Raw genomic sequence first — 27,403 nt, forward strand, 5'->3', positions numbered from 1 at the left:
AAACAGCGGTATAGTTATAAATAAAACCTTTATTTTATGAACAATACTGGATGTACACCAATCTCATACATGTTGAAAATCTCCATAAACACATTCCTATGCCTAACTTTCTTTTATATAATCTGTTGTACAAATCTAATATCTTTAGATTTTCATAGAATAGTGCAATGAGGAAAATTTAGCTTTATATTAAAATACAAATAGGAAGGCTTTATAATTTAAGATATACTTTTTCTATCGATTAACATATACTTTTCAGGCATGTTTTCTCATCTATACTGTTCTATCTGGAAGCTAATGCAACACTTCATTCAGCAAGTCAGCATTACCATATTACACACAACTGAAACCATTCAACAGAAGCTGCAAATGATGTTTAAGGCTGAACATGTGGCAAAAGATACCCCATATTAACTAGTTTGGTAAAGAATACCAGATCAACAGTGGAAATAAAAGAAGCAGTAGAAGATATAAAGACTCCACCACTCCCCTCATTCTCCCATTTCAGATCCATGCGTTTATCTGTGATAAGAATTTACAAGCTGTCCGCTGTATGTGTGTGCGTCCATCCATCCAAGACATGCCCCCTCCTGTCCTGCCTCACTGTGATTGGCCAAGGTGCTGATTGCAGTAATGATTTTTTAAAGGGGACCCAAACTCTTGCACAGTACACAATGAGCTGTGAGTGTGTTTGTTTAGCTACATCAGAGTGTAATAAGCCTTATCAGTAGCTGTGAATTAAAGCACTGTGGCTCTGCTTGAAGAAGTTCTGCATTTTTCAAACTCAAGATCATGTGACCATGTTCTCCCAGGGCAAAGACTTGCACAGTGCTGAGCTGTGTAGGTCTGTCCCTTCCTGACTTGCTGAGATGAATAAGTGTAGTCTCAATATCACATATGCAACACTTCACTGCCAGGTGCAGCAGTTGTTGTTGTGTGTGTGTGTGTGTGTGTGTGTGTGTGTGTGTGTGTGTGTGTGTGTGTGTGTGTGTGTGTGTGTGTGTGCTGGGTGGGGGAGCAGAGGTCATGTGACTCTGAAAACATAAAACAATGTTTTTATATTTAGAATAAAATTGACTTTCCTAAACATGCTTTGGATCTCTGGATGTTTATGCCCAGTATTCTGCTTGGATTACATTTTGATATATAGCCAGTAAAAATGCCAGATTTTGTCATTAAATCTGCTTCCTGCAATCCCTTCACAGCAGCATTCAGGCTGTCAGAGAGAGAGTTAGGGAATCAGACTCTTCTGCATTCCACAGTGCTGTTTACTAGAAATAATTTAGTGCAAATTGTATGCAGCTTGGAATTAGACCAATCAAAATCACCAGGAAGTGCATTTAATTTGTTCAATTCCAAGCTGCATTCAATTTGCAAGCAACCTGGAATTATTACCATGTCACTGGCTAGAGTACAATGACACGATAAGCTGTTGAGCTGCACTGTATAGTCATTCGGTCAGGGGAGCTGCACTAGCCTGGGTTTCACAGCTAAAGAGAAGCCAAAGGGGAGGTCCCAGAGCTGCTCGCTTCTGTGATATTGGTTGTCTGAATCACAGATGTGGCAGAGACGTACTGCACATGTTTTGGCACATAAGGCATCTCAAACATAGGGGTCTATCTATTAAAAAAAATCGCCACTTTTTAACTCTCCATTTTTAAAGCCACATCATCACTTTTGTTACATAGTTACATAGTTACATAGTTATTTTGGTTGAAAAAAGACATACGTCCATCGAGTTCAACCAGTATAAAGTACAACACCAGCCTGCTTGCTGTAACCCCATATTTATAAAAAAAAACAGGAACAGGTTGCATTGTAAAGTGCAGAATTTCAGTACCCTACTTCTCAAACTGGTGGCTATTCACTTGCACTGTCCATTGGCAAATTCTTAGTTTTTCACTCATGAACTGCCAATGAGATATGATCTACATGTTAGAGATGTGGCAATCAACACTAAAGTATTTAACAGTAAACAGCTGTTATTTCAAAAGTGACAATCATGCTGAAAAGATCCAATCTTTCCAGCCATTCACCACTCTATGTATCTATGCTACTATTTCATAGAAAAACAATGCCAGTATTTTTCTTGCAAACAGCCTGTTATGCATTTTATAAATAGCCCTCAATTTATTTCATTTATCTGTCTGACTGGAGTTCCACCTTAGAAATGTACTCACGGTAACAGCTAAGTATGGAACTGAACTACATCAGCTATTTCACCAAGTAGGCACAAGTATAATCCCCTACCCTGAGCCGGGGGCGGGTATACAGTGCACAACAGGATGAAAAGACGTGCAGAAAATGATAAAATGAATTAAAAACAATAAAATAAAGTGTGAGGTGGCTTACCTCAATGGAGGCAAATTGATATAAAAATGAACTTTAATAGCACTGACAATGCATTTTGGGGGTCCCTGCCCACTTCCTCAGGTCAAATCAAGAGCTTCACTGTGTTAAGAGCCAAGGTTTAAGTGTCTGAGGTGCCTCAAAGGCACTCAAACCTTGGCTCTTAACACACTGAGGCACACTGAGGCACTTTATTTGGCCTGAGGAAGTGGGCAGGGACCCACGAAACAAGAGACCCTGCCAAGTGCATTTAGTGCCAGCTCTTTCCTCTCATTACATTGAACTACAGTAATTTTGTGAACTTCCAAAATAATCAGTTCTGTTCAAATACTTTTTTTATTCACATCTCTATAAGGTTGTCTAGCCAGATCAGTGATTTCACAGTGTGATAACCTTGAGGCCCAATTCTTAGGGTGCGTACACACATGTAATTTCGGTTGGTCAATTTTACCACTTCCATGTAGCAGAAGAGCCAACACATTTTGAATACTAGGAGAAGTTTTAGTGTTTTTAAATGCAGAGTCTAGGACTCTAGGCAGTGGCAAGGGAGGTGAAAAAGGGGAGTACCATTCTGCACAATCTCTGGTGGGAACATCCCCTTTAAATGTGTACACATGTCCCCATCATTGTTCAGTTCGCACAGCTACCGCAGAAACTCTGGGGCCAACTCTAGGGAATACACGTAATTTGGAGTCTGGCTATTGCACCCAAATTACAATGTGGATCAATGAAAGACTTTTGTAGGAATAAACAGCGGAAATTTGCCAAATTAAGTATTTACTTTTTACACAAATTTATTTTCTGATGGAATAATGCTAAAAGTTATGATGTTTCAAACCCACAAAAAAAAAACAATCAGGTACCAGCTATCACAAGTTTGGAGCAGCCAAACTAAGCAAAACCAGTCACCAATTGGTTAATTGAGAAGGTTAATGTACAACATTATTTGTATTACTTTATTGCATGCACAGCTCTCTATATAGTGTGTAATCATTAACCACTTGAGGACCACAGTGGTCAACCCCCCTAAAGACCAGGCTGTTTTTTTTTTATAATTGGCCACTGCAGCTTTAAGGCCAAGCTGCAGGGCCGCACAACACAGCACAGGAGTGATTCCCCCCCCCCTTTTCTCCCCACCAACAGAGCTCTCTGTTGGTGGGGTCTGATTGCCCCCCCTTGTGTTTTTTTTTTTAATAAATATTTATGTTCATATTTTTTAAATATTGTTTGCTATTTCTGTGTGTTTGTTTTTTCCCCCAGTCCCTTGCCTGCCCCCAGCCGGCCAATCACGCGATCGGCTATCATAGGCTTCTGCCTATGAGAGCCGATCACTCTCTTGTCCCCCAGGGGGACAGCCGTGTCACACGGCTGTCCTCAGTACAGCGCTGCTGCTGAATGCAGCGCTGTACTGTGTAAATAGACGGCGATCTCGGAGACTGAAGACAGGGCGGAGCTCCGCCCCCCGAGAAGGAGATGCGCGCGATCTTCTTCAGTAGCCAGCTCCAGGATCTGATGCCAATCGGCGTTAGACGGTCCTGGGGCTGCCGCCGCGGCCACGCCCATTGGCGTGGAGCGGTCTTAGAGTAGTTAAAGTGGAACTCAAGCAAGTATTTTTTCTTAGGCAGAAAAGGATATAACCCTACTTCATTCTGTTTGCAACTGTGTCCCCAGTAAAATAGTCTATTCTCACTTCCTGCTGTGGTAATACTAATCACCAGGAAGCAAATAGAACCAAAAAAACATTTTCTTATTAGGAAAGTAGGAAAGATTTCCCTTCACTTCCTGTAGAGAAGTAACCAAGGCAGATACTAAGCATAGTTCCCAGGGGTCCCTCTTTTGGAAGGACAGTCCCTCTTTTGGAACCCAATCCCTCTTTCTTCTTCTTTTAGGACTGATGTACAGATCTCTGTAAATAAAGGTATTTTTCTCCTGAAAAATATGTTTAATTGACTCTAAACTTTATTCTCATCCTTTAAATGTATATATTTTTTTATTTTCAAATGTTAATATGAAGGATCATGGACCAGAATATAAAAAAACCAGTGTGATTTGAATTATAAAACAAAATATTTTTCTTATGAAACTTTTATGTTATGCATGGCTAGGGGTGTGGCTTAAGTGTCCCTCTTTCTTATCTCAAAAAGTTGGGAGGTATGGCTAAGAGCAATTATGTGTAAATTGTAATAATTATGGAAATAAACGTTTCAAATTGCAAAATACTCAGTGTGGCTGTGCTTCCTGTAGCTGTGCAGCTGTCCATTCAGGCTAAAACCCTGTAGAGCCTGTTATTTCCTGTTCCAGAGTTGGGGCCACCACACCTACTTCCTATGACTGCTACCCACCTCATGTAGGTAGGCACATGGTTTCTACTGTTTTGCTTGGACTCTGGCTTTTCCTGCTCTTACTGCTTTGTGTGCGTCACATGCTCACACCAGACTGACCTATCCAGCAGCTACAGTCAGAGAAGATGAAAAAACAGGCTTTATGCCGTTTCAAGCATATTTTGCCCATGAAAATACTACCCAGAATGATTTTATAACCACTTATTATCCTGACTGCTATTAGAAACTTGTTCAAATTTGGAGTTTAGCTGAGTGTTAACCATATATAGCCAGGAAATTACGGAAACCCTCTTAAGCTAGGACAAAGACAAACATAAGAATATGCAGCAGTAAAACATGTCTGTGTATGATATCCATCCTCAATACAGCTCCAGTAATGTCATTTTGTAGAAAAAAAAAAGAGCCAGACATAACCATTCTCACAGCAATGCTTTATAAAACTCTGTACACTTTCTTTTGGTCATAGGCAAGTTGGTTGGCACAAACATCAAAGCCACAGAATATCATTTTATACTGTAATTTTTATGTCCATTCCCTGTCAACATGGGAATAGAGACAGTTATATACAAAATAAGCTGATGATAGACAATGCGCAAAAAATATTGTATTATGCTTTAAGTGCAAGGATATATTATATAGACTTCATATAAAGCTTGACTGCGACAGCATTATCAGTTTGCCATTTTAAATACAATACTTGCATTATTATTATTATTCTTGGAATACAATTCTGTTTTACATAACACTTTTTATAATCTATGTACACATATCCAGTTGTAACACTTGACAGTAGAAATATGGATCATATATAATAGTAATAGAACAGACAGGTTAGGCAGATGCTGTGGATGTAGATTTGTTTAGTTTGCCCTCCCCTACCTACAGGGTATCTAGAAATAGAAGATTAATCTCAGTCAGGTGACCAGCCACCTGTATACCATTCATGTGAAGATACAACTGCTTAGCACTGTCCCAACATACTTTGGCCCACTTTACTGAATCCATATTGTGTTCCCTCTTTCTGGTCTACTGGCTTCCACTGTGAGGTCTCCAAAAGTCGAGAAAAACTGTTCCATTTCCTTCTGCAACATGTCGTTTCTTTTCTCGGCGTCCCCCTTCGCACGTTCTGCATTCCTCATTTTAATTTCCATCATGGTGTACTTCTTCCTTTCTTGCTCAAGTTCCTCATGCATGGCTAAAACTTCTGTTTCCAGAGTTACGTTCCTCTGTTCCAAGCTGTGAAGACACACATTGTGCTCAGTGAACAAAGACAATGATATGCTAAATGATTATAGTTTATTGTCCCCAACAAGTCATAAGAGTCAACATTTGTTATGCATCTACACCGCCTGTAAGCTGCTCCTGCTCACTGGCTGGGCGTTTGCAATTTCTCAGCACGGGAGGAGGACAGGTGGCCCCCCTATAGAGTTGCAGCTGAGCATGGCGGTTGCATTTCTCAGACTTGACATGTTTTTGACCACTGGGTAATGCCACTGATTATGACACGTGACTTGTGACTCATCACTTCTGTGGTGTGACCAAGTGCTACCATTCAGCTGTATGTAATTGCAGCCGAAAGGTGCTTGTGGCTGACAAACAAGCAGTTCGGTTGCCCATGGAATAGGGGCCTTAGGCTGGATATGGTCCATGCTGCAACACTGTTCTTATCAGGATAATGGGAGGCTGTGGGTGTCTTGTGAGTAGGCCACATTATTAGACTGTTTACTCTATACACCTGTAAGTGTAATACATAAAGAACATACTGTTTGCTTGCAGCGCTACTCATAAATGTTAACTGAGAAAGACATGCAAAGAAACCTATTATTTGTTCGGTATCAATTTGTTTTTTAAATAATTGTGAAACCAGTTTCAATGACATTTCTCTGGAAGGGTAAGTCTACCCTTACCTCCCAATCTGTTTTTAATTATTTCATATCATTTGGAGACTATAGAAAGCTACACGCACATGTTGGAATACCCTTTACCGAAACCAACTGTTCCTGTTGTAGACAGATATCTAAAAAGTATATGGCTGTCCCCCACCATCGCTGCCCGCCCCTGTTCTTGTGAACCTCTGTGAACTGCTGATCACTCTTGCCTGTAGGCTGGAACAATGTTCTCCAGCACCAGAGGCAGAGATTCCAAAGTGTGCCCCCCCCCCCCTTGAACTATGCTCACCCCAGCATAGGTAAAAAAAAATGCACCCAGTATTAAGTAGATTGCCACCCCAGCATAGGTAGCCAGATGTGCCCCCAGTATTCTGGAGACCTCCTGCCCAGTTTAGATAGGAAGATGTGCCCCCAGTATTATATAGGCCTCCAGTATAGATAGCAGAAGGTGCCTCCAGTGTCAGGTAGCCCCCTTCCCCAGTATAGATTGCCGGGTGCCCCTAGTATTAGGTAGCACTCCCCAGCGTAAATAGCCCAATGTGGCCCCAGTATTAGGCAGCCCCCAGAAATTGATAGTCACATTTCCCCCAGTTTTAGGCAGCTCCCCCTCCCCCAGTATATCTAACTTGTTGCGCCCCATCATGGTGACGAGATGCTGACAGAGCCTCTGTGACAGATCCCTCGTGGCTGTTGTGCTGACAGGTGAGAAAGCATGCTCTGCTCTGCATATGGCCTGATAGGGGGGGGGGGGGGCTGGAGACAAGGGAGCCTCTGCCTCAGCCTGGCCCTTGCCTGAACTCCTATTGTAATGAGAAAGCTTGAAATAAGCAATGATATGTTAATATGATTAATGTTTTTGAGCTTGGCATGGTTATTTTTGCTTATACTGACATGAATATATGTACTTATATAATGTTTACTACAATAAAGATTTTATTGAAGAAAAAAAAACAACAGACAATTTGAAAGAAGGTCCCAATACAGGGTGACGGGAAATATGCACTTTTTTTCATATCGGTTAATTTTGGTGCACAGCTCGTTAGTTAAATTAGACACTGAGACCACAATGTAATTTGCAGCTGTTGCGTGGCCGATGGATTAGGTGATGGGGATGTGTAATAATACAGCTCACAGGTGTCCCTGCTGTTCGGAAACATATATACAGTATATATTTGTGTGAGTAGACAGATACAGTATACGTACTGTATATATACCCATTTCTATAAAGGATCCAACATTGTCTTCTGCCAAATGATTAAAATCTTTTGTGCTGTGAGTACTACAATTAGCCACTAGATGGTACTACGTTAATGCCAAACATTCTGCTTTTATTGATGGCTAACAAGGTACAGTCACTGCTATCTTGAGAATCCGATGGCATTTTCAGGGCTCACAGACAGGAAACTAAACATTATTTTTGTCTTTTTTTTTTGCACATACAGTACATTGTAAAATGTCGTTTTAAAATACAATATGGTACCTTTTTATTCTGGTCTCGAACTCCATTTTTTGCTTTGACATTTCTTGTTTTAAGCTGGATACAAGGCTGTGCAGTGCACTGTGATTGCTTGAATTGCTTACTACAAAAGTCTCACTGTTGTCACTGCTGCTGGTGGCCCTGCTGCTGTGACCTCCAGAACTTCTTCTGTCAAATTTGCTGTCAAAATCTACTGCATTGGTTATGTCCTCATTAGCTGGCCCATCTAAAATGGGGTCTTCAAAATTGCCACCATAAAAGTCCTGTTCTGGACAGGTTGTTGTAGAGGAGCGGCAGGAGTTGGAGTTTTCAGGGAGGGATATTTCACAAGATGATGTAGACCAGGTAGCACTGTCCACACTCTGCTTGTCATCAGAGTTTATCAGAAACTGCTGGTGAACGTTATCATACGTGGACAACCTGTGCTGCTGCATGGAATCACTTGCAGAGTCCTTTTGTTTATTATCCCTCATAGTGACATAACCATTGGGTAGCCAGCTTGTGGCCCGACTGTTCAATGCATTGCTCATTGTGTCTGTGCTGGACACTCCCATTTTTACTGCACCATTCTGTACACTGTGAGTACCCATTTTGGTTCCTGAGCTTTTCAGAGAAGAGGCTCTCCTGGCTTGCAAGGCACCATTGGGTAAAGAATGATGCTTGTCATGTACTTCCACAGAGCTGCTGAAAGATCCATTGGTGACAATCCCGCTACCCTTGTTAAATGCTGGATTTTTTTTCACCATCAGTGGTGGACTTCGTGTAACATCCAGTTTATGAATGCTGTTCCTTGGGCTATTGGATTTACTCCCTGAGAGCGCAGTGGGTGAACCATTGTCAACGTTGGGCCTTTGTGGGGATTCGGTCTTCTCCCAGGAGCAGCGCCTTACGGCAATGTCCTTAGTGTTATTATTCTCCTTGTTCTGTATCTGACCCAGAAGCATTTTCTTCTGCAGCTCATTGTTGTTGTTGGTCAGCTCTTGGACAACTTCAATCTGTGCATCAGTTTCTTTTGGATAAAGTCTTTCATGCTCACTGATCATTACTGCCATTAACTGCTGGACCACAACAGTACCTGCAAGTAAAGCAGAATAACGTTATAAACTATATCATACTTGTAAAAAACAGTCACTATTCTATTTAAAGAAACCCTAGCTACATAACTTTCCTTCAAAAATGAAATTAATTAAATGACAACTTTTTATATTTGCTCCCATTCCTGAAAAGTTAGTAATTTGATTTGGAATCCCTTTTCAACACAGGCAGCTGTCAGGAGAGTGGGAGCATTCCCCAGCTAGTTGAGAGTGCTCATATGCTCAGCACAGACCCATGACCTGATCCCACCCACCTCCTCCCTGTGCTGCTTATTGCTGCCAGCATGGCGGCTCAATAAAGTCTCACCATCTTCCTGCTCAGCTCTCTCCTACTCAGTATGATAAAAAAATTTAACATTTCTCACACCCCCCTCAGTGTTTTTATAAAAACCATGACATTTATTACAAGATGCAGATGCAAATAATTATGAGATGACACAGAGTTATGCAAGATCTTGTGCAAATGTACATGGCTTGAAAAAGGACCAACTGAATCCCAGCAAGGTTCTGCACCATCTCAGAATTATTTGGACGTTATTGACCATGTCTACCTCTCATCATTCTGCATTGTCTGCAAAAGAAAACCATTTTTTTACTACTCTTGTATTTAACTATTTGAAGTAATACTGGGGAAAGTAAGGGGAGGGTTATTTTCTTTTAACACATTGAGCAGATACAGGCATATAAGACTCTGTTGAGCTGTACCTACAGCGCTGGGCACAAAAAGTTAAACTCTCGGTAAGCAGAGGGAAGAAGTGGGAGGTGTCATATGATTAGCTTTGTGCTAAAAAAGTGAAAACTAGCTGATGCCTCTCCAAGCTCCTCCCTACCTGATGTGGGTGATGATAGGACAGGGAACAGTTTAGACAGGATTTTTATTGCAAAACGTGCAGTTGTTTACTGCACTAACCTTAACAGATGCTAATAAATGCATATTTTTTTGTCAAATGCATTTCAAAATTGGCTTTTAGTAAGGGAATAAGATGCCAGTGTTTCCTCATTGTGCCTAGAAGAATAATGAGTGTCTCAGAGCAGCAATTACACTGCCTGTCTGCAGAACCTCAAGCATGACCTTATACTGGGACTTGACTACCTATTTGACTGTGTGAAAAAAAAAACTGCCCAAAACTATTCTAAATATGAATGCATTGTATAGGACAAACGATTAAATTATATTACAAACAGGAAGAATGGACATTCAATATAACTGATTAGATAATTAGAATTGTGCAAAATATCTACTGTACCTTTCAGACCATTTCCCCCGAAATTGTGTGTGTGTGTGTGTGTGTGTGGGGGGGGGGGGGGATCAGTGCGTCTTATGGTCTGAATAATACAATTCGGACCTGTGCTCTGCTCCTCCACCTATCTCAAAAACATCTCCAGAATTCATCCCTTCCTTACACAAGAGGCGACTAATATGCTTGCACATGCTCTAATCATTTCCCATCTTTTTTTTCACTATTAAAGTTTATTGAACATCATCAGTGAAAATATAACATAATTTCCCATCTTGATTACTGTAACACCCTACTCTGTGGCCTACCAAAAAAGAGACTGACACCTCTCCAGTCTCTGCTGAACTCATCTCATCCACCTCTCCTTCCACTCCTCTGATGCCACCCCTCTTTGCCAATCCCTCCATTAGATGCCAATCACCCAAAGCATCCAGTTTAAACTCCTAAGATCTACATTGCCTTTTCCCTCCGTACATTTTCTTATTAATCTCCAGATATTGCCCCTCCTGGAACCTTTTCTCCTCCCAAGAGAACCTCTTGTCATCCAGCTTGGTCATCTCTTCTCACTTTCGCATTCAGAACTTCTCACAAATGTCACCTATCCTTAGAAATTATCTCCCACAGCCTGTCCATCTTCCTCTAAGCCTAGGAATTTTGAAATGTACCCTCAAGACACACCTGTTCAAATAAACTTATAATTTTCTATAGCTACAATTTAAAGCTCACTGCCTCATCTGCTAACCCTTTTCTCTACTTCCCTGTGTCTTAACCACACTACCCTGAAAGCTCCTCTCTCTGTGTATTCTATCAAATCAACATCTATCAGTACTGGTGAAGTTTTTCAAACTACACATCAACCGTATGTATCTGTACTTGTATCACTGGATGTCCTGATTGTATAGTATGTTGAACTGCTCATGTATCTAAGCTCCCCGTTATTGTATATTTTTGTGCACTGTACAAGATACGGAAGATGTTGGTGCTATATAAATAATAACCACAAGGTTAAGAATTAGGTTAGATTAGAAGAGGTGCATTCAACCACATACTGACAGCTGGTGTAAAGCCCTATGTGATGTGTACGTAACTTTGCATTAACAAACATTGCATTAGCATAACTTTGCAAGTGATAAAATGAAGACTGTAACTAACAGAGTCATTGGATGCCACTCTAATATCTCCACAGCATGAAATAGGAGTGTGATATCATCTTCCAATATAAATAAGTGATGATGCTATCAAAATGCCTGGGGCAAGTTAAACTGCTCAATCTCATCCATAAACTAGACAAGTGAGATCATCCACTCCATATGAATAAAATAGTAAAAGCGAAGCTGCCCAAATCCATTGTTAAATGGTTCTAAGCAACAAAATATACAACGGTATGTTTAATTGCATTACACTGACCTCAGCACATGTTCCCAATTCAAAAATAAATACTAAATGCTGTTGCTGGAAATACAGACAAACTATGATTTTTTACATTATCTGGGTACATTTTCCTGTTACAAGAGGGGAAGGAATCAGAATCAGAATTTATTTCGCCAAGCATGAGGGGACATGCCCGGAATTGTTTTTGGCACAATACAATACAATACAGTACAGTGGCTCCGGAAGAGTGCATAGAAAGAGAAGGAAGGAAAGAGAGAGAGAGTGCATGGAAGGCAAAATCAGATTAACACAACATTGTAAAAAGACATCACAGTCCCAGTGTGTCCCTCCAATGTCCATAGTCAGTTAGTCTTGTGGGCTGGTTGGCTGTGCAGCCGTAGCGCTGCCGGCCTCGCCGCTCGTTGACGCTCGCTTTGATGGTAGAATGTGAAGGGAGTTTAGAAGATTGACTGCCGAGGGGAAGAACGAGTTCCTATGTCTCGTGGTTTTAGTGGAGATGGTTTTAGTGGAGATGGCTCGTAGTCTCCGTCCCAAGGGCAGAATGCTGAAGTAGCGGTGGCCAGGGTGTGAGGAGTCATTTGCAATCTTCAGTGCCCTGGTTTTTAGTCTTTTGCTGTGTAGTAGGGCAAGTGAGGGGAGTGTCCATAAATAAATTGCAACAATGATTATCCAACTTACCCTCCATAATGGTCATTGGATCTTCCACCTTAGGGCGTAGTATATTTGGACCAAAGACTGTAGCCAAGTTTTGAACGCTCATTTTATTTACACCAGAGTAAGACTGGACTTCATCTAGGAACCTGTTATATGCAGGAAACAATGACATTATAGCCAGAGTAACAATTATGGGAACCAACTCATTTATGCTGGAGGAGAACGTTTAAGAATGGATGACATAAGTAATCAAGCAAACTTTAATTGCTGCTATTAGATCTCTGAAGTTGCTTGTTTATCCAAATCATGGAATAGCCTAATAAAAATTAAAGTTGTTTCAAATGGACATTTTTTTTGTGTTGAAAAAGAATCAGTAAAGATGTTTAACCACTTGAGGACCACAGTGTTAAACCCCCCTAAAGGCAAGGCCATTTTTCTATAAATTGGCCACTGCAGCTTTAAGGCCAAGCTGCAGGGCTGCACAACTCAGCACACAAGTGATCCCCCCCCCTTTTCTCCCCACCAACAGAATTTTCTGTTGGTGGGCTGTCCCCAGTACAGCGCTGCTGTAGATCGCAGCGCTATACAGTGTTTACAGACGGCGGATTCGCTATCTAACAGTCTCCCGAACCGCGATCGCTGCTGGGAGACTGAAGGCGGAGCAGAACTCCGTCTTCCAAGAGGAAAAGCGCGCGCAACCGTGCACGTGATCACCTGCAGAAGCCGGCCCCAGGACTTGACGCCAATTGCCGTTATGCCTGGGGCTGCCGCCGCGGTCACGCCCATTGGCGTGTCACGGTCTTTGAGTAGTTAAACAGTATTGCTCTCAGAGTCAGAACCTTGAATTAATATACACGCTGTTCTGGGGCTATTAAGGGAAACACAAGGTAAGAATAAACTGACGAGATAAACAATTGTATCTATCCTTCTTCTCCTAAAAATGACTTTTTTTTTTTAGACATTCCACAGTTTTATTATATATTTAAATTTACTTGTAAAGTTTTTATTGTTTCATTGCCTCTGCTCAATGACACATTCATTGAAGTATACCAGAGCTAAAATTTATGAATTATTGACCGCTTCCATCTCTTTTCTGCTCTCAGAATCCCTTTCCTGCTAAGAAAGTGATTTATGTAATTGTATTGTTGTAATTCCTAATCAGTGAGGGTTAAGCTACAGTCCGACCCAGTCCCGACCTGGATAGAAAATGTAATTTGCATACCTAATGTTTAACTCTTCAGGCAGAGAAAGAAAAAAAATAACACAGCATAGTTATTTGTACGCTTGGCACTGTACATATATATCTCATCATGTCATCTTGTGTAGCCTTTAAAAATAAATTCTTGCTGTGAATTCATGCATAAGACTGCAAATTGTGCAAATAAAATGACCAAACATTCAGCAATTCTTGCTATGTTTTGACATAATGCAGACGTGGAATGCAAACTTTTGCACTAATGGCAGCACTTTTTATGTTCTTTAGTGTTCTCGAGTTTTCCCTAGCCTTAAAGTAAACCAGAGCTGAAGTAAATGCAAAAATCAATACTTAGCCGCGCCTTCCTCCAGCAGCATAAGCATATGTGAGTCCCTCGCCATCCTCCCGCGGTCTCCCGTTCAGCCGCGTTCAGCCCCAGCAATAGGCTGAAGCACATAAATCCCAGGTCTACTGCACATGCGCGGTAGGTCTGCAGATGAGCAGAAGACCCAGACTGGACACAACTGACCCTATTACTGGGGCTGATTGTGGCTGAACGCAGACTGCAGGAGGACTGCGTGGGACTCACACATGCTTATGCTACTGGAGGAAGCCACGGGTAAGTTCTGATTTTTGCATTTACTTCAGCTTTAGTACTCTTTAAAGAGACACTGAAGCGAAAAAAAAATATGATATAATGAATTGGTTGTGTACTATGAATAATTACTAGAAGTTTAGCAGCAAAGAAAATATTCTCATTTTTTTTCAGGTATATAGTGTTTTTTCTAACATTGCATCATTCTATAATATGTGCAGATTACACAACACTCAGCATTCAAAATGATTCTTTCAGAGCAGTCTGTGAACTAATGACCTATCCTCTAGCAGAGAAAAAGTAAATAGTTCAATAAAACTTGAGATAATAAAAGTCAGATAACAGCCCTCTCCACGTTGCAGAGCTTAATTGCTTTTTTGCATAGAGATAACAACTGGAGTTTCTTAACTCTTCCTGTACTGGAAACAATTAGACTGATGTATCTGATCTTAATGTTTTATTTCTTAGCTGTACTACACATATAAATCATAATATCATAAAACATGTTTCGCTTCAGTGTCTCTAAGCATTACTAAACTTATTCTAGAACCATATCCCTGGGCAAACACTAACATCCTATTGCACAAGCTGCAGAGCCTGCAGAGAGATTGAAAATAAATACTACATGATAGATGGGCAGGACACATGGGAAAAACTGCATGCCAAACGTTTGCTGCTGGATTAAGAGTATTATTTATTTTACATCATTTTTAAGATGCATGCATGCCAATCCCAGTAAATACTGTACAGTATTGATAATTACATTGTATTTTTGCTAAAATTACTTTCCTAAAGGGTTCCTGACCTAAGAAAAAAAATCCCCATATATTCTGGGCTGCCTCAGCTTTGCCGACCTCTCCTCTGTCTTAGTGCTGTATCCCTTGTTTAAAGCTCCAACTGTGCGCAGTAAGAGTAATGGTGCCTGCCCTGTCCTCTCCATGCTCCCCCTTCAACTGGGCTCCCAAATGGCTGTGCACAGCAGCTCCAGTCAGAAGCATTCTCTACATGTACAATTCAGAAACATGGAACTGTGCATGCCCGGGATGCTCTTGGATGTGGCTTCTGCCCACAACTGTAGGGCAACATGCATAAAGAGGTTGCATGAGTAAACAGAGCATGCATTCTTCAGGGGAGAACGGAGGCAAGGCCAATGAAGCTGAGGGGCTATGGAGATTGTGGGGGTAATGAAGAAGCACCAGACATGGCCACCTTGTATATTTTGTTTCAGTTCAGGTGTGCTCTAACTCACCAGGATATATCTGTTAACATACTGATAACATTTGCAGACATGGGATATGGAGTAAGGGTTGCACCTGACTCTGTCACATCCCCCCTCATGTGTTCCCAGGCCGAGCTCGCCTCTTCCAGGAGCTGACTCATATAGCTGATTTCCTCCGTAAGCATGATTAAGTGACTTTCTGACTGTGTGACATCCAGAGACCGTGCACACATGCAGGCCATGTATCTTTTTAAATGGCCACATGGCCTTATTTCTGCTAGCTGAACACTGACAGCTAAGCTCCTCCTGCTCCTTAGCTCACTCTACCCATTGTGCCAACCACATGGACAAATCAATACCTTGCTGATCGCACAGGGCAGTGCGCTGTGGAAAGCGCACAGAAACGGCCCTGATGTGAACGAGGCCTTAGAATGCAATAGGACAGTGCATGAGGAAGGCGGGATAGGGGTGCACAACACTCTCAGTGTAACTACTACTACTGTAACTACTGTACATACAGGATGGATGGAGCTGTACATGATGTAAATCAGAGGATACAGAAAGGCAAGTAAGAATGCACACCTAGACATAAACCATATTCAGCATAGATTGATAAAATTGGGTGCTATGTACAAAATCGATAAAGTCCAATATAAAACAATAAATGACATGCACACCTTGTATATTCAATGCAATAAAAGGTCTGTGTCAAAATACTGACAAATCACTCAAAAAGAGTATGAAAATAGTCTGTACAATCTATATACAAAATAAGTATACAGCCAAGCATGTGACATCTGTAAATACATCAATACAGTTATGCAAGAACTGAACATAAGCAGTGGTCTGCTGGTGGCAAATTTACAGGCAGCATTTGGTGACTTATATACTGTTCAAGTCCTAAGCAACATGCAGTAAATATGCAGCAGATAAGTCCATAAAAATCACAGTGATAAGAGAAGACACCGCTGTAATATAGCGGTGTCTTCTCTTATCACAGTGATTTTTATGGACTTATCTGCTGCATATTGCTGCATGTCGCTTAGGACTTTTACAGGCAGCATTTGGTGACTTATATACTGTTCATTTGCCACCAGCAGACCACTGCTTATGTTCAGTTCTTGCATAACTGTATTGATGTATTTACAGATGTCACATGCTTGGCTGTATACTTATTTTGTATATAGATTGTACAGACTATTTTCATACTCTTTTTGAGTGATTTGTCAGTACCTTTAATACAGACCTTTTTTGCATTGAGTATACAAGGTGTGCATGTCATTTATTGTTTTGTAAATCAGAGGATAGACACAGTGACACAAAATCAATTAAAAATTCTCTTGTCCTAAAATATACAACAGACTTACCTGCAGATGTACTTCAGTAGATTATAATTGACTGGTGGGAGACTTTTTACTTGTTTTACTAATTCTGCCACTCCCTGGGGAATAGAATAATCATTACTAATATAATAATTATTATTATAAATATGCAGTAATCATACAATTACATATGTTCCCTAGCTGAGGTAAAAGTGCTAATGATTCTGTCTGTAAATGCTACTTAGTTTGAAATGGAAACTTGCATGGAATCTCAGATCAATTCTTCATCTGCGTCTTGTGGCAACAACCTATATTTACACTTGAAATGCCTTTCAATTAATAGGCTGCTTTTCTGTAACAGCTTAGTGTGATTCTATTACATATGAAGCAAAATTATAGAGCAGACTGAAACATGGCAGAAAGTGCCGGTTATGATCATACAGCTAATACAAATCATCACATCTCCAACAGAGACTATAGGCACCGCAGACCCTACAAATACTTCAAACTGATCATATCTAGAGTGAAATTGGACAGGAATGCTACTTTTTCTGATAAGTGAACTGATGAACCCCCTCTTGGGCAGGAGTGGGGAAGAGCCTCTTAGATTCTATATTCAGATAGGAGTGTGTTTCAAGAGATTTGGGCACCGCTGGTGCCACCACAGGCCGCAATGGGAATTATGGCTAAAGCAGCAATCGGACAGTAATTTGGGCGCCATCAAAAGACAGAGCACAAATTACTATAAAAACAGTGTAATTCCAAGGCTGTGGAGTCGGTACAAAAATCATCCGACTACGACTTATCATTTTATGAAACCACTGACTTTGACTCCAGGTATCCAAAATTGCTCCGACTCCTCGACTCCGACTTCTTATTCACATTTTTACAAAGGCTATGGATGTGCTTCTAAAATCATCCAACTCCGACTCCTCAGTTTACTGAAACCACCGACTACAACTCTGGGTGGCCAAAATTGCTCTGACTCCTCGACTCCGACTCCACAGCCCTGTGTAATTCGGCCAATTGCTGGCCAAATAAAAACCACTCCTCCACCCCATCAAACTCTAGTATAGACCTCCTGGTGCTGAATATAATTCTTCCACCAAAAATAAATCCAACATAGCATTCCACCTGAGCACAACATTATTCACACTGAAAAACTTGGTATAACTCTTCTGGTGACTAGATCTACCCCCCCCCCCCCCTTTTCAAAAAAAAAAAAAAGAAAGAAAAAAAGAGAAATAACTCATAAACTTCGCACAGACACCTGGCACTCAGAAGCTGAATATTAAGATTGGGGTGCTGCTAATGTTTTCTCTCTCAGTCGAGGTCCATTCTTCTATAATAATAGGTAGCCAAAAGTTTCTCCTATATAGGTAGCTACTCCCAGTGTAGGAAGTCAAGGTGTATCCTCCAAGTATAGGTAGCCACCCTCCAGTATATGTTGCCAAGGTGTGTTCCTTAGTAAAGGCAGCCACACCCAGAATAGGTAGTCATCCCCAGTATAGGCAGAAAATGTGCCCCCCAGTATAGGTAGCCAACGGTGTCCCCCCCACATAGGGCATTGGTGTCAGTGGGGGTATGTAGCTTCCTGCTGTCTCCCCATCCCTAACACTCACATATCTGCAAATCAACAGCAACCCAAAGAGAGAAGAGCAGTGCACAGTGACTATGTGGCACATTACAAATGCAGGAAGTGGCCAATGACCTCACTTCAGTATCTGCAGTGTACTCCATGGTCACAGCCCTCTGTTCATGTTTCTGCTGAGCTGAGGTCTGTGTGGGAGTGATGGGGAGCCAGCGACATCTATACAAGTCACAGACAGGGGAGGCTGGTCTGCATGGGAGGTCGCTGCTGTGGGTGAGGCCCCAATCAGACGTTTGGTTTGCCTAGGCCAAGCAGCACCCCTGGCTAAGATTATAAGAATACACAGACAAATGTGTAATCTTGACGCAGTGCCATGTAACTAATAAGTATATCCCTAGTTTGATCAACTTGTCTCCTGTGCATTTTGAATGGTCTAGGTGCTGAATTTCCCACAGAGAAAATTCCTGCTTAGGCTCCAGTTTTCTAAGTTCTCAGGCCATTTACTGACCAGACTACTGCTTTCCCTGTCCCTTAGCCTGCATCCATATTCTGCCAACTCTCGGCATGCTACCAACCACACTTGTCCACAGGCTACCCTAACTCTTGGCCTGAGCCTCACTATGTTATGTATGTACTATGAGTATATATTGATTGTGAACTATCAGCTGTCATTACATCCATACCTGCATGCCATGTGGACATAGAGGGTTCAGATCCTTGAAGCATGAATGACAACCATCCTGCAGAATAGGTTCCCGCCCCATATTAAATGATGTCGGAGTGGAATTATTCACAAATAGACATTTCATATAAGAATACTGAATGATGCTGAATTCTTTCAGTGGGTAGACAATTTTGTTACCCAACTGATGTTTACAGCCACCAAAAACCACTGAGCTCTACCTACATACAGCATGAGGCTGATATTACATTTAAACTTATCCCAAGATACATAAATGACTAGAAAGAAAATGTTCCATTACATTAGTAAGCAGTTAGTGTTCAGTTGGTACTTACAGATTCTTCCTCTTTGCTCAGCTGTTTTGCACATGAGAGGAAATCCTCATATTTTGCATATGGGATGACAGGCTCTGGCAGCTCCCGCAGGTACAGCTTTAGAAGTGAGGCTACAGTGTGGACATCTGTGTTACTGCAGATAACAGGAAGAGCTGGTCATGGCTAATGTTTACAAAGCTGGAAGACACATGTATCATTCTGCAAGCTGGTCACATGCCCTGCAGCCCATTCTACTTCTTAACACATCATTTCTTTACCACTCCAAAACAAATCCCTATATTCATTTCCTCCTTCGTCTGCGTTCAAGTTCAGTCAAAAGACAAAGTTATTTATCAGTCATTCCTCCAAAAGCACATCCCTACTGACATATGCTCTGTGCAGTATGAGAACAATCTATTTAATATTAAAAGTAAGGGAAGCTGAGAAAGCAATAAGGCAGAAAATGGAGCTGTATTACATTATCTTCCCTAATCGAATTTCAGTTAGAATAAATAACGCAAACCCACTACAACGATGATTCATACAAAGCTAGTGCTGCTGCGGGTGTTTTTATTTATCAGTCATCACTTCCTACCCTATGCCATATGACAGCTATAATCTGGATTTTTTTACTTCCTCAAAAAACTTAAGGTGCCCATTAACCCATTATCAGCTTCAACAGTTATCGCGTTTGAGATAAGTGCACTGCTTTTGACCTCAGTCGTCAGAACTCACTGTGCTTTCTGTGCTTTACATTTTTGGCATGCTTTGATCTCTCTTTAGTCGGAGAAAATAGAGAAACTGAAAACAGAATTTCTCTGTTTTTGTATCATACTGCCCCCTAGTGACCAGTGGCCATAAATACACATTACAGCAGTACTACTGTAATTAGAAGCAAAGGAAATGTAACAAATAATAAATAAAAAAAAATGTGCTAAAATTAATTGGCCTAGAGCACGTGTAAGCCTCAAAATAAATTGGCTGCTAAAGGGTTAACAGTACAATTTTTACAGAATGATCGTATTTTTGACTGGATTATTCAGATTGTATTGTAGGAAACCAGAAGCCATTGGGCCCAATTCATCCTGAACAATCACATTATCAATTGTTTTCTTAATCAAAATTTGATTGGTGCAGAAAAGTTGGATTCTTTAATGGTGTGGATCAATTTTTTACAATGTTTTCTTTGAATCTGAATGATCTTATTGGAAATAAGATTGTTCACTAAAAATTGCATTGTTTATAGGAACCTCTCCTGCTAGCCCCATAGAAGGCCATTCACACCAAATGGCGTGGAGTGGTCCTGTGGCTGCCACCGCATTCACGCCAATTGGTGTGGAGTGGTAGGCAAGAAGTTAAAGACTCCCAACACCCAAGCAGGATTGATCGGCGTCCGCTGTACACACAGAACAGTTGTCAGCTAAAACGGTCTTTATCGCTTGTCTAAACTGACAGTTATTGTATGTGTGTACACACCTTTAGGTGTATAAGGTATCCTGCTGATCTGCTAATTTATAAGCTATAAAAGGGCTAGTGAGGGTCAGCGACCATAACACAAAACTTTTGTACAGAAGCTGCCAGGGAGGAGCAGTTTAAAAAGTCACGGCCAAAAATTAGCGCAATTGTTATTTATCGATATATGTGGGTGCAATTGTTATTTATCATAATATAGATAGCCGTTAAAGCGGAATATAACCCTGCATTTCAACTTTGCTCTAAAACATTATTTACAGCATATTATATGCAAAAAGCATTTTTTTTTTTACTAGACCAGCATTGGAAGGGTTAAACACAGAGGTTTTAAGTTCCGTGCAGACGTTCAGATAGTTACATTCTATTTAGTTATATGTATATATTTAGAAATGTTACACACTCTTTGGCTGTCCTCCAACTCCTTCTCAGTGAGAGAGATGAGTCACATTCAACACTTAGATACATTTATGTAAACAAAAAGTATCTAACTCAAGTTCGGATGCGTCTGCAGAAATCTCCAGGGACTTTAAAGCCCTGTGTAACCCTTCCAATGCTGGTCTAGTAAAAAAAAAAATGCTGGTTGCATATAATATACTGTAAATAATGTTTTAGAGCAAAGTTGAAATGCAGGGTTATATTCCGCTTTAAGCTTTTAGTGGGCGGCTGCAATTAAACTGAAATGTATCGTATTATTGTTAGCAGGGCTCAGGGGGTGTTAAAGAGACTTGTGCCCCTGCTAAACCGCCGCATATGCGCCGCTGAACGGGGGTCCCTTCACACCCAAACCCCCCACTGCGACACTTGGTCGCAGGCTTGGTTGCTCCTGGAGGCAGGGCTAACGGCTGCAGCCCTGCCTCCATTCGCGTCTATCAGCCGCGCATCGCCGCCTCTCCCCCGCCCCTCTCAGTGAAGGAAGACTAAGAGGGGCGGGGGAGAGGCGGAGATACGCGCTGACAGACGCGCGTGGGGCAGGGCTGCGGCGGTTAGCCCTGCCCCAATGCGGAAGCGCTCCCCCGCATTATGGAGGGGATTTGTGAGGTGAGAGACCCCCGTTAAGCCGCGGGATAGTGGCGTTTTAGCAGGGGCACGCGTGCCCCTGCTATATATGAGGTCTGAAGCGAGATCTATTCTCGCTTCAGACTCTCTTTAAGGTTAGGCACCACAAGGGGTGGTTTTAGGGTTAGGCACCACCAGGGGGGATTTAGGGTTAGGCACCACCAGGGGGGTCTTAGGGTTAGGCACCAACAGGGGGGTCTTAGGGTTAGGCACCAACAGGGGGGACTTAGGGTTAGGCACCAACAGGGGGGACTTAGGGTTAGGCACCAACAGGGGGGACTTAGGGTTAGGCACCAACAGGGGGGACTTAGGGTTAGGCACCAACGGGGGGACTTAGGGTTAGGCACCAACAGGGGGGACTTAGGGTTAGGCACTGACAGGGGGGACTTAGGGTTGGGCACTACCAGGGTGGTTTTAGGTTTAGGCATCACCAGGGGGGTCTTAAGGTTAGGCATCAACAGGGGGGTCTTAGGGTTAGGCTAGGCACCACCAGGGGGTCTTAGGCTTAGGGACCATCAGGGGGGATTCTGTGTAAGAGTAGGAAGAGGTTAGGTTATGGTTAGGTTCAACATTATTGGTAAATTAACCGATAATGTAATACCACAATTTAATTGGTATTTACCAATTTTTTTTTATTGTTTTGGTTATTTAACGTTGCACTTAAATTATTTACCAATATTGCTAGTAATATTATTATTTAACATCGCTCCTAAATTAGCTTGCAACTTTTTTAAATGTATGCCTTTCAGGGGCCATGATGTAATGAAAACAATAATATTTAATAATAGGTCATTTGATTTCAGCTTGACCACACTGAAAGTGGTATGGGTACTTTTTTGTGAAATCATGTGGTAAGGCTCCAGGGGACAGTTAAAGTAAGCCCATTAACTATTTCAGCACTTTTTAAAACAAGATGAAGAGATGGCCCGAATGGTTCGCCAGCGAAAGGGAACCAGCGAAATTCCGGGGTTCGCGATCGCGGAGAACCACGAACTTTACAGGAAGTTTGATTCGCCCTCATAGTGCATTATGAGGGTCAACTTTGAGCCTCTATATCACAGTCAGCACGCATATTGTAGCCAATCAGGCTACACTCCCTCCTGGAGCCCCCCCTCCCCCCTTATAAAAGGCAGGCAGTGTCAGGCTTTTCACTCATTCGTGTGCCTGCAGTAATTAGAGAAGGAAGAGCTGCTGCAGAGAGAGATATAGGGAAAGCTTAGTTAGGCTCTTGTAGGATTGTTAGCTTGCTCCTTGCTGATTCTTATTTCTAAAAAAGCACCCCTCAGCAGCTCTTTTGAGAGCTAATCTTGTTCTTGTGATGTATTTTTTTTTTTTTTTTGGTGTATCCCACTTGCATTATATATAGAGATGTTGCGAACGGTTCCCGAACCGTTCGCCGGCGAACATCTCAAAATCTGTGGGCCTTCTACTACTTCCGGGTCGCAAGGACCCGGAGTAGTACGCCTGCGCTGCCCGGCGGAGCGTATCCTAGATCGCGCTCCTGTTGCCGGGCACTTTCTGCGCATATGAGTGACGTCATGAGTGACGTCACGCTCATGCGCAGAGAGTGCCCGGCAACAGGAGCGCGATCTAGGACGCTCTCCGCCGGGCAGCGCAGGCGTACTACTCTGGGTCATTGTGACCTGGAAGTAGTAGAAGGCCCAGAGAGATTCGCCCGGCGAACGGTTCGGGCCATCTCTAATTATATACAGCCCTGCCAGTCAGTATCAGCTGGCCTTTGGCCCCTTGGTGGTAATTACTACTGTGCCAGGTGCAGATTTGTAATACCCATCACTGCATATACCTATCTGTTGTTTACTTCAGTGCACCCACCTACCTACGTGAGCGCACGCAGTGTCACTGTGCCTGTCTGGTACCTGTCTGTGTGTGACAGGTGCACATTTGTAATACCTACCACTGCATATACCTACCTGTTGTTCAGTGCACCCACCTACCTACGTGAGTGCACGCAGAGTCACTGTGCCTGTCCGGTACCTGTGTGTGTGTGACAGGTGCACATTTGTAATAACAGTCATTGCATAATTGTTCACAGTACCTGTGTGACCGCACGCTGTGTAATATACCACTCCTAGCATACCTGTTAACTGCACCTGTGTGACAGCTGCACATTGTATTGTAATACCAGTCACTGCATACCTTTCACTCCACCTGTGTGACTGCACATTGTATTAGTCAAGTCAGTGCATACCTTTCACTTCATCCCCTCCGATATGGAGTAAACAGGTAGAGACAAGGGCAGACCCAGAGGCAGGCCACCCGGCAGGTCTGTTCGAGGTCGTGCTGACGTGATTTTGTGCAGCCCTGGCCCAAAGTACAGTGCTCAGAAGAAGGCAGGTCCCATCAACTCCCAAGATTGTCAGGACGTGGTTGACTATTTAATACAGAACACCTCATCTTCCACAGCCACCAGCGCTACTACTAGCCCCACATCTGCTGCATTTGACACTTCGTAGGAGTTATTTGGTGGGGAAATCACTGATGCACAGCCATTCTTGTTACAACAAGATGAAGGCGCCAAGCAAGTTACAACACCTCATATGTCTCTGTTAGGCGACACTATGGACGTAACGTGTGAGGAGGAGGATGATTAAGTACCTGCTGTTGGTGCAGTTTATGAGGTGTCTGAGGCAAGCGAAGCTGGGGAGGATGATTATGATGATACGGATGACACGTGGGTTCCCAACAGAGGAGATGAACGGGGGACAATTCAGAGGGGGAGTCAGATAGGAGTAGGAGGAGACGAGTTGCTGAAAGAAGCAGGGTGAGCTTGTCATCAGAAACAGCTGGTGGCAGTGTCCGGCGCAATGTTTAGCCACCTATGGACAGCCAGCCAACATGCCCTTCAACGTCAGCTGCTGAGTCCACCATAGTGCCCACACCCCAGGGGGGCTCAGAGGTTTGGGCATTTTTTAGTATGTCTGCCGTAGATCAGAGCAATGCCATCTGTTCACTCTGCCTCCAAAAATTGAGCCGTGGAAAGGCCAACACCCACGTAGGGACAACTGTCTTACGAAGGCACATGCTGAAAAAGCACAAACTGCAATGGGAAGACCACCTGAGGAAAAGCAGCACACAAAAGAAAAGCCACCCTCCTCCTGTTCCTCCTTCAGGTGCATCATCTTCAGCCGCTTTCTCCCTTGCACCTTCACAATCACAGCCACCCTCCTCCACTCCACCTCTCACTTTGAGCGGTTTCTGCTCCTCTACCCACAGCAGCAGCCAGGTGTCCATGAGGGGAATCTTTGAGCAGAAGAAGCCAATGTCTGCCAGTCACCCCCTTGCCCGGCATTTGACAGCTGACTTGGTGGAACTGTTAGCTCGCCAGCTCTTACCATACCAGCTGGTGGACTCTCCGAAAATGTGTGGCCATTGGGACACCGCAGTGGAAGCTACAGGGCCGCAATTATTTCTCAAAAAAGGCGATACCCAAACTGTACCATGAAGTTGAGAGGCAAGTGGTGTCATCTCTGGCACACAGCGTTGGGTCAAGGGTCCATCTGACCATGGATGCCTGGTCTGCCAAGCACGGTCAGGGCAGGTATATTACTTACACAGCCCATTGGGTCAACCTGGTGACCGCTGGCAAGCAGGGAGTACGTGGCTGTGCAGCAGAACTTGTGACACCTCCACGGCTTGCAGGCAGGCCTGCTGCCACCTCCTCTCCTTCTGCTACAGCCTCTTTGCGGTCATCCTCCTCCTCCTCCTTGGCTGAGTGGCAGTTCAACCCTACTGGTGCTGCGATTTCCTCTCCAGCTACACAGCCCCAGCTTCCCAGGGCCTATGGTGCATGCCAGGTATGACGCCATATTAGACATGTCTTGCCTCAAAGCAGAGACTCACACTGGAGCAGCTCTTCTGGCTGCTCTTAACAGGTGGATCAGTGGCTGACCCCGCACCAACTGGAGATCGGCAACGTGGTGTGTGACAACGGCAGCAATCTAATTTCAGCTTTGAATTTGTGAAAGTTGGCACGTTCCCTGCATAGCACATGTGCTAAATCTCATCATTCAGAGATTTGTGTCTAAGTACCCAGGCGTACAGGACATCCTGAAGCAGGCCAGGAAGTTTTGTGGGCATTTCAGGCGGAAAAGCCTTCACCCAGTATCTCTACAACTACAGTAGAAGGACACAGTCTGGGGAGATGGGGATGTTCTGGCCCAAGAACTGGACACTCATGCAAAATGCCTGCAGGCTCATGCGGCCATCTGAGAGGTGACAAACATGGTGAGCCGCAGTGAAGGCGCCATCAGCGACTTGATCCCCTATGTTTTTTTTCTTGGAGCGTGCCGTGCGTAGAGTGGTGGATCAAGCTGTGGAGGAGCGTGAAGAGGAATAGGAACAGGAGGAGGAGATGTGGGATCAATTCTCATCAGAATCAGATGTTTCCTCAACACCTGCGGCAGCACAGAGGGAGGAGGAGGAAGAGTCGTGTGGGGAAGAGGAGTCAGACTCAGATGATGAGGAAGGTGTTTTTTGGGAGGAGGAGATGGCAGAAGAATAACAGCAGCAGGCGTCGCAGGGGGCTTGTGCTGCTCAACTTTCCCGTGGTATTGTTTGTAGCTGGGGGAGGAGAACTTACCTGACGTCACTGAGGAAGAGCAAGAGGAGATGGATAGTACGTCTGGATCCAAATTTGTGCAGATGGCATCTTTCATGCTATCCAGCCTGTTGAGGGACCCCCGTATAAAAAAACTCAAGGGGAATGAGCTGTACTGGGTGGCCACGCTACTAGACCCTCGGTATAGGCACAAAGTGGCGGGGATGTTACCACCTCACCTGAAGGCAGAAAGGATGCAGCACATGCAGAACAAGCTGGCAACTATGCTTTGCTTTACAGTTTAATGATGTGATGTCACAGCACAATGGAATAAAAGTACCACTGCCAGTAACCCTCCTCCCATGTCCACGCAGGCAAGGACAGGACGCTAAAGTGATCTCATGGTGATGTCGGACATGCGGACATTCTTTAGTCCAAAGCCTCGCCTTAGCCCTTCTGTATCCACCCTCCACCAATGCCTGGGCCAGCACTATGAGCAGCGATGAACCCTTGGACTACTGAGTGCGCAAGCTTGACCTGTGGCCAGAGCTGTCACAATTTGCCATCCAATGTCTGACTTGCCCTGCCTCAAGCGTCCTGTCAGATAGGACCTTCAGCGCAGCTGGAGGCATTGTCACTGAGAAGAGAAGTCGCCTAAGTCACAAAAGTGTTCAGTACCTCACCTTTATCAAAATGAATGAGGCATGGAACCCGGTGGGCTACTGCCTGCCCACACACAGCATCTCTGCCTGCCCCATGACTAAGTCGCTCCCCACACAGCATCTCTGCCTGCAGGCTGCTTGACTGCCTTCTCCGCCACCACCAACAGGGTCCAGGACTCAAGGCGGATTCCTGAATTTCAGCGGCCACTATAATCATTTTTCTGGTGCGTGTACATGCCTGCCTAATTTTTCTGGCTGCACTGCAGCTGCAACAACTACACAAAAGGCATGTACATGTGTC

General features: G+C 43.2%; 1 protein-coding gene across 14 annotated transcripts in view; it reads right to left on the reverse strand.

Moving 5' to 3' along the window:
* The window catches only part of ARHGAP24 (Rho GTPase activating protein 24), a 682,757-nt gene that overhangs the window by 296 nt on the left and 655,058 nt on the right, over nucleotides 1-27,403 (reverse strand). For 12 of the 14 annotated variants that reach the window (XM_068233495.1, XM_068233496.1, XM_068233504.1 and 9 more), the window contains 5 exons: nucleotides 19,375-19,507; nucleotides 16,812-16,885; nucleotides 12,460-12,581; nucleotides 8,061-9,132; nucleotides 5,102-5,927 (listed from right to left, as the gene is read on the reverse strand). In XM_068233495.1, coding sequence (XP_068089596.1) covers nucleotides 5,684-5,927; nucleotides 8,061-9,132; nucleotides 12,460-12,581; nucleotides 16,812-16,885; nucleotides 19,375-19,507 — 1,645 coding nt within the window. In that variant the 3' untranslated portion in view covers nucleotides 5,102-5,683. Of the gene's footprint in view, nucleotides 1-11; nucleotides 4,256-5,101; nucleotides 5,928-8,060; nucleotides 9,133-12,459; nucleotides 12,582-16,811; nucleotides 16,886-19,374; nucleotides 19,508-27,403 lie in introns of those variants that run through there. The other 2 variants (XM_068233498.1, XM_068233497.1) reach the window with 2 other exon arrangements.

Source organism: Hyperolius riggenbachi, chromosome 1 (genome assembly GCF_040937935.1).
Source record: "Hyperolius riggenbachi isolate aHypRig1 chromosome 1, aHypRig1.pri, whole genome shotgun sequence".
In the NCBI taxonomy this organism is placed as follows: domain Eukaryota; kingdom Metazoa; phylum Chordata; class Amphibia; order Anura; family Hyperoliidae; genus Hyperolius; species Hyperolius riggenbachi.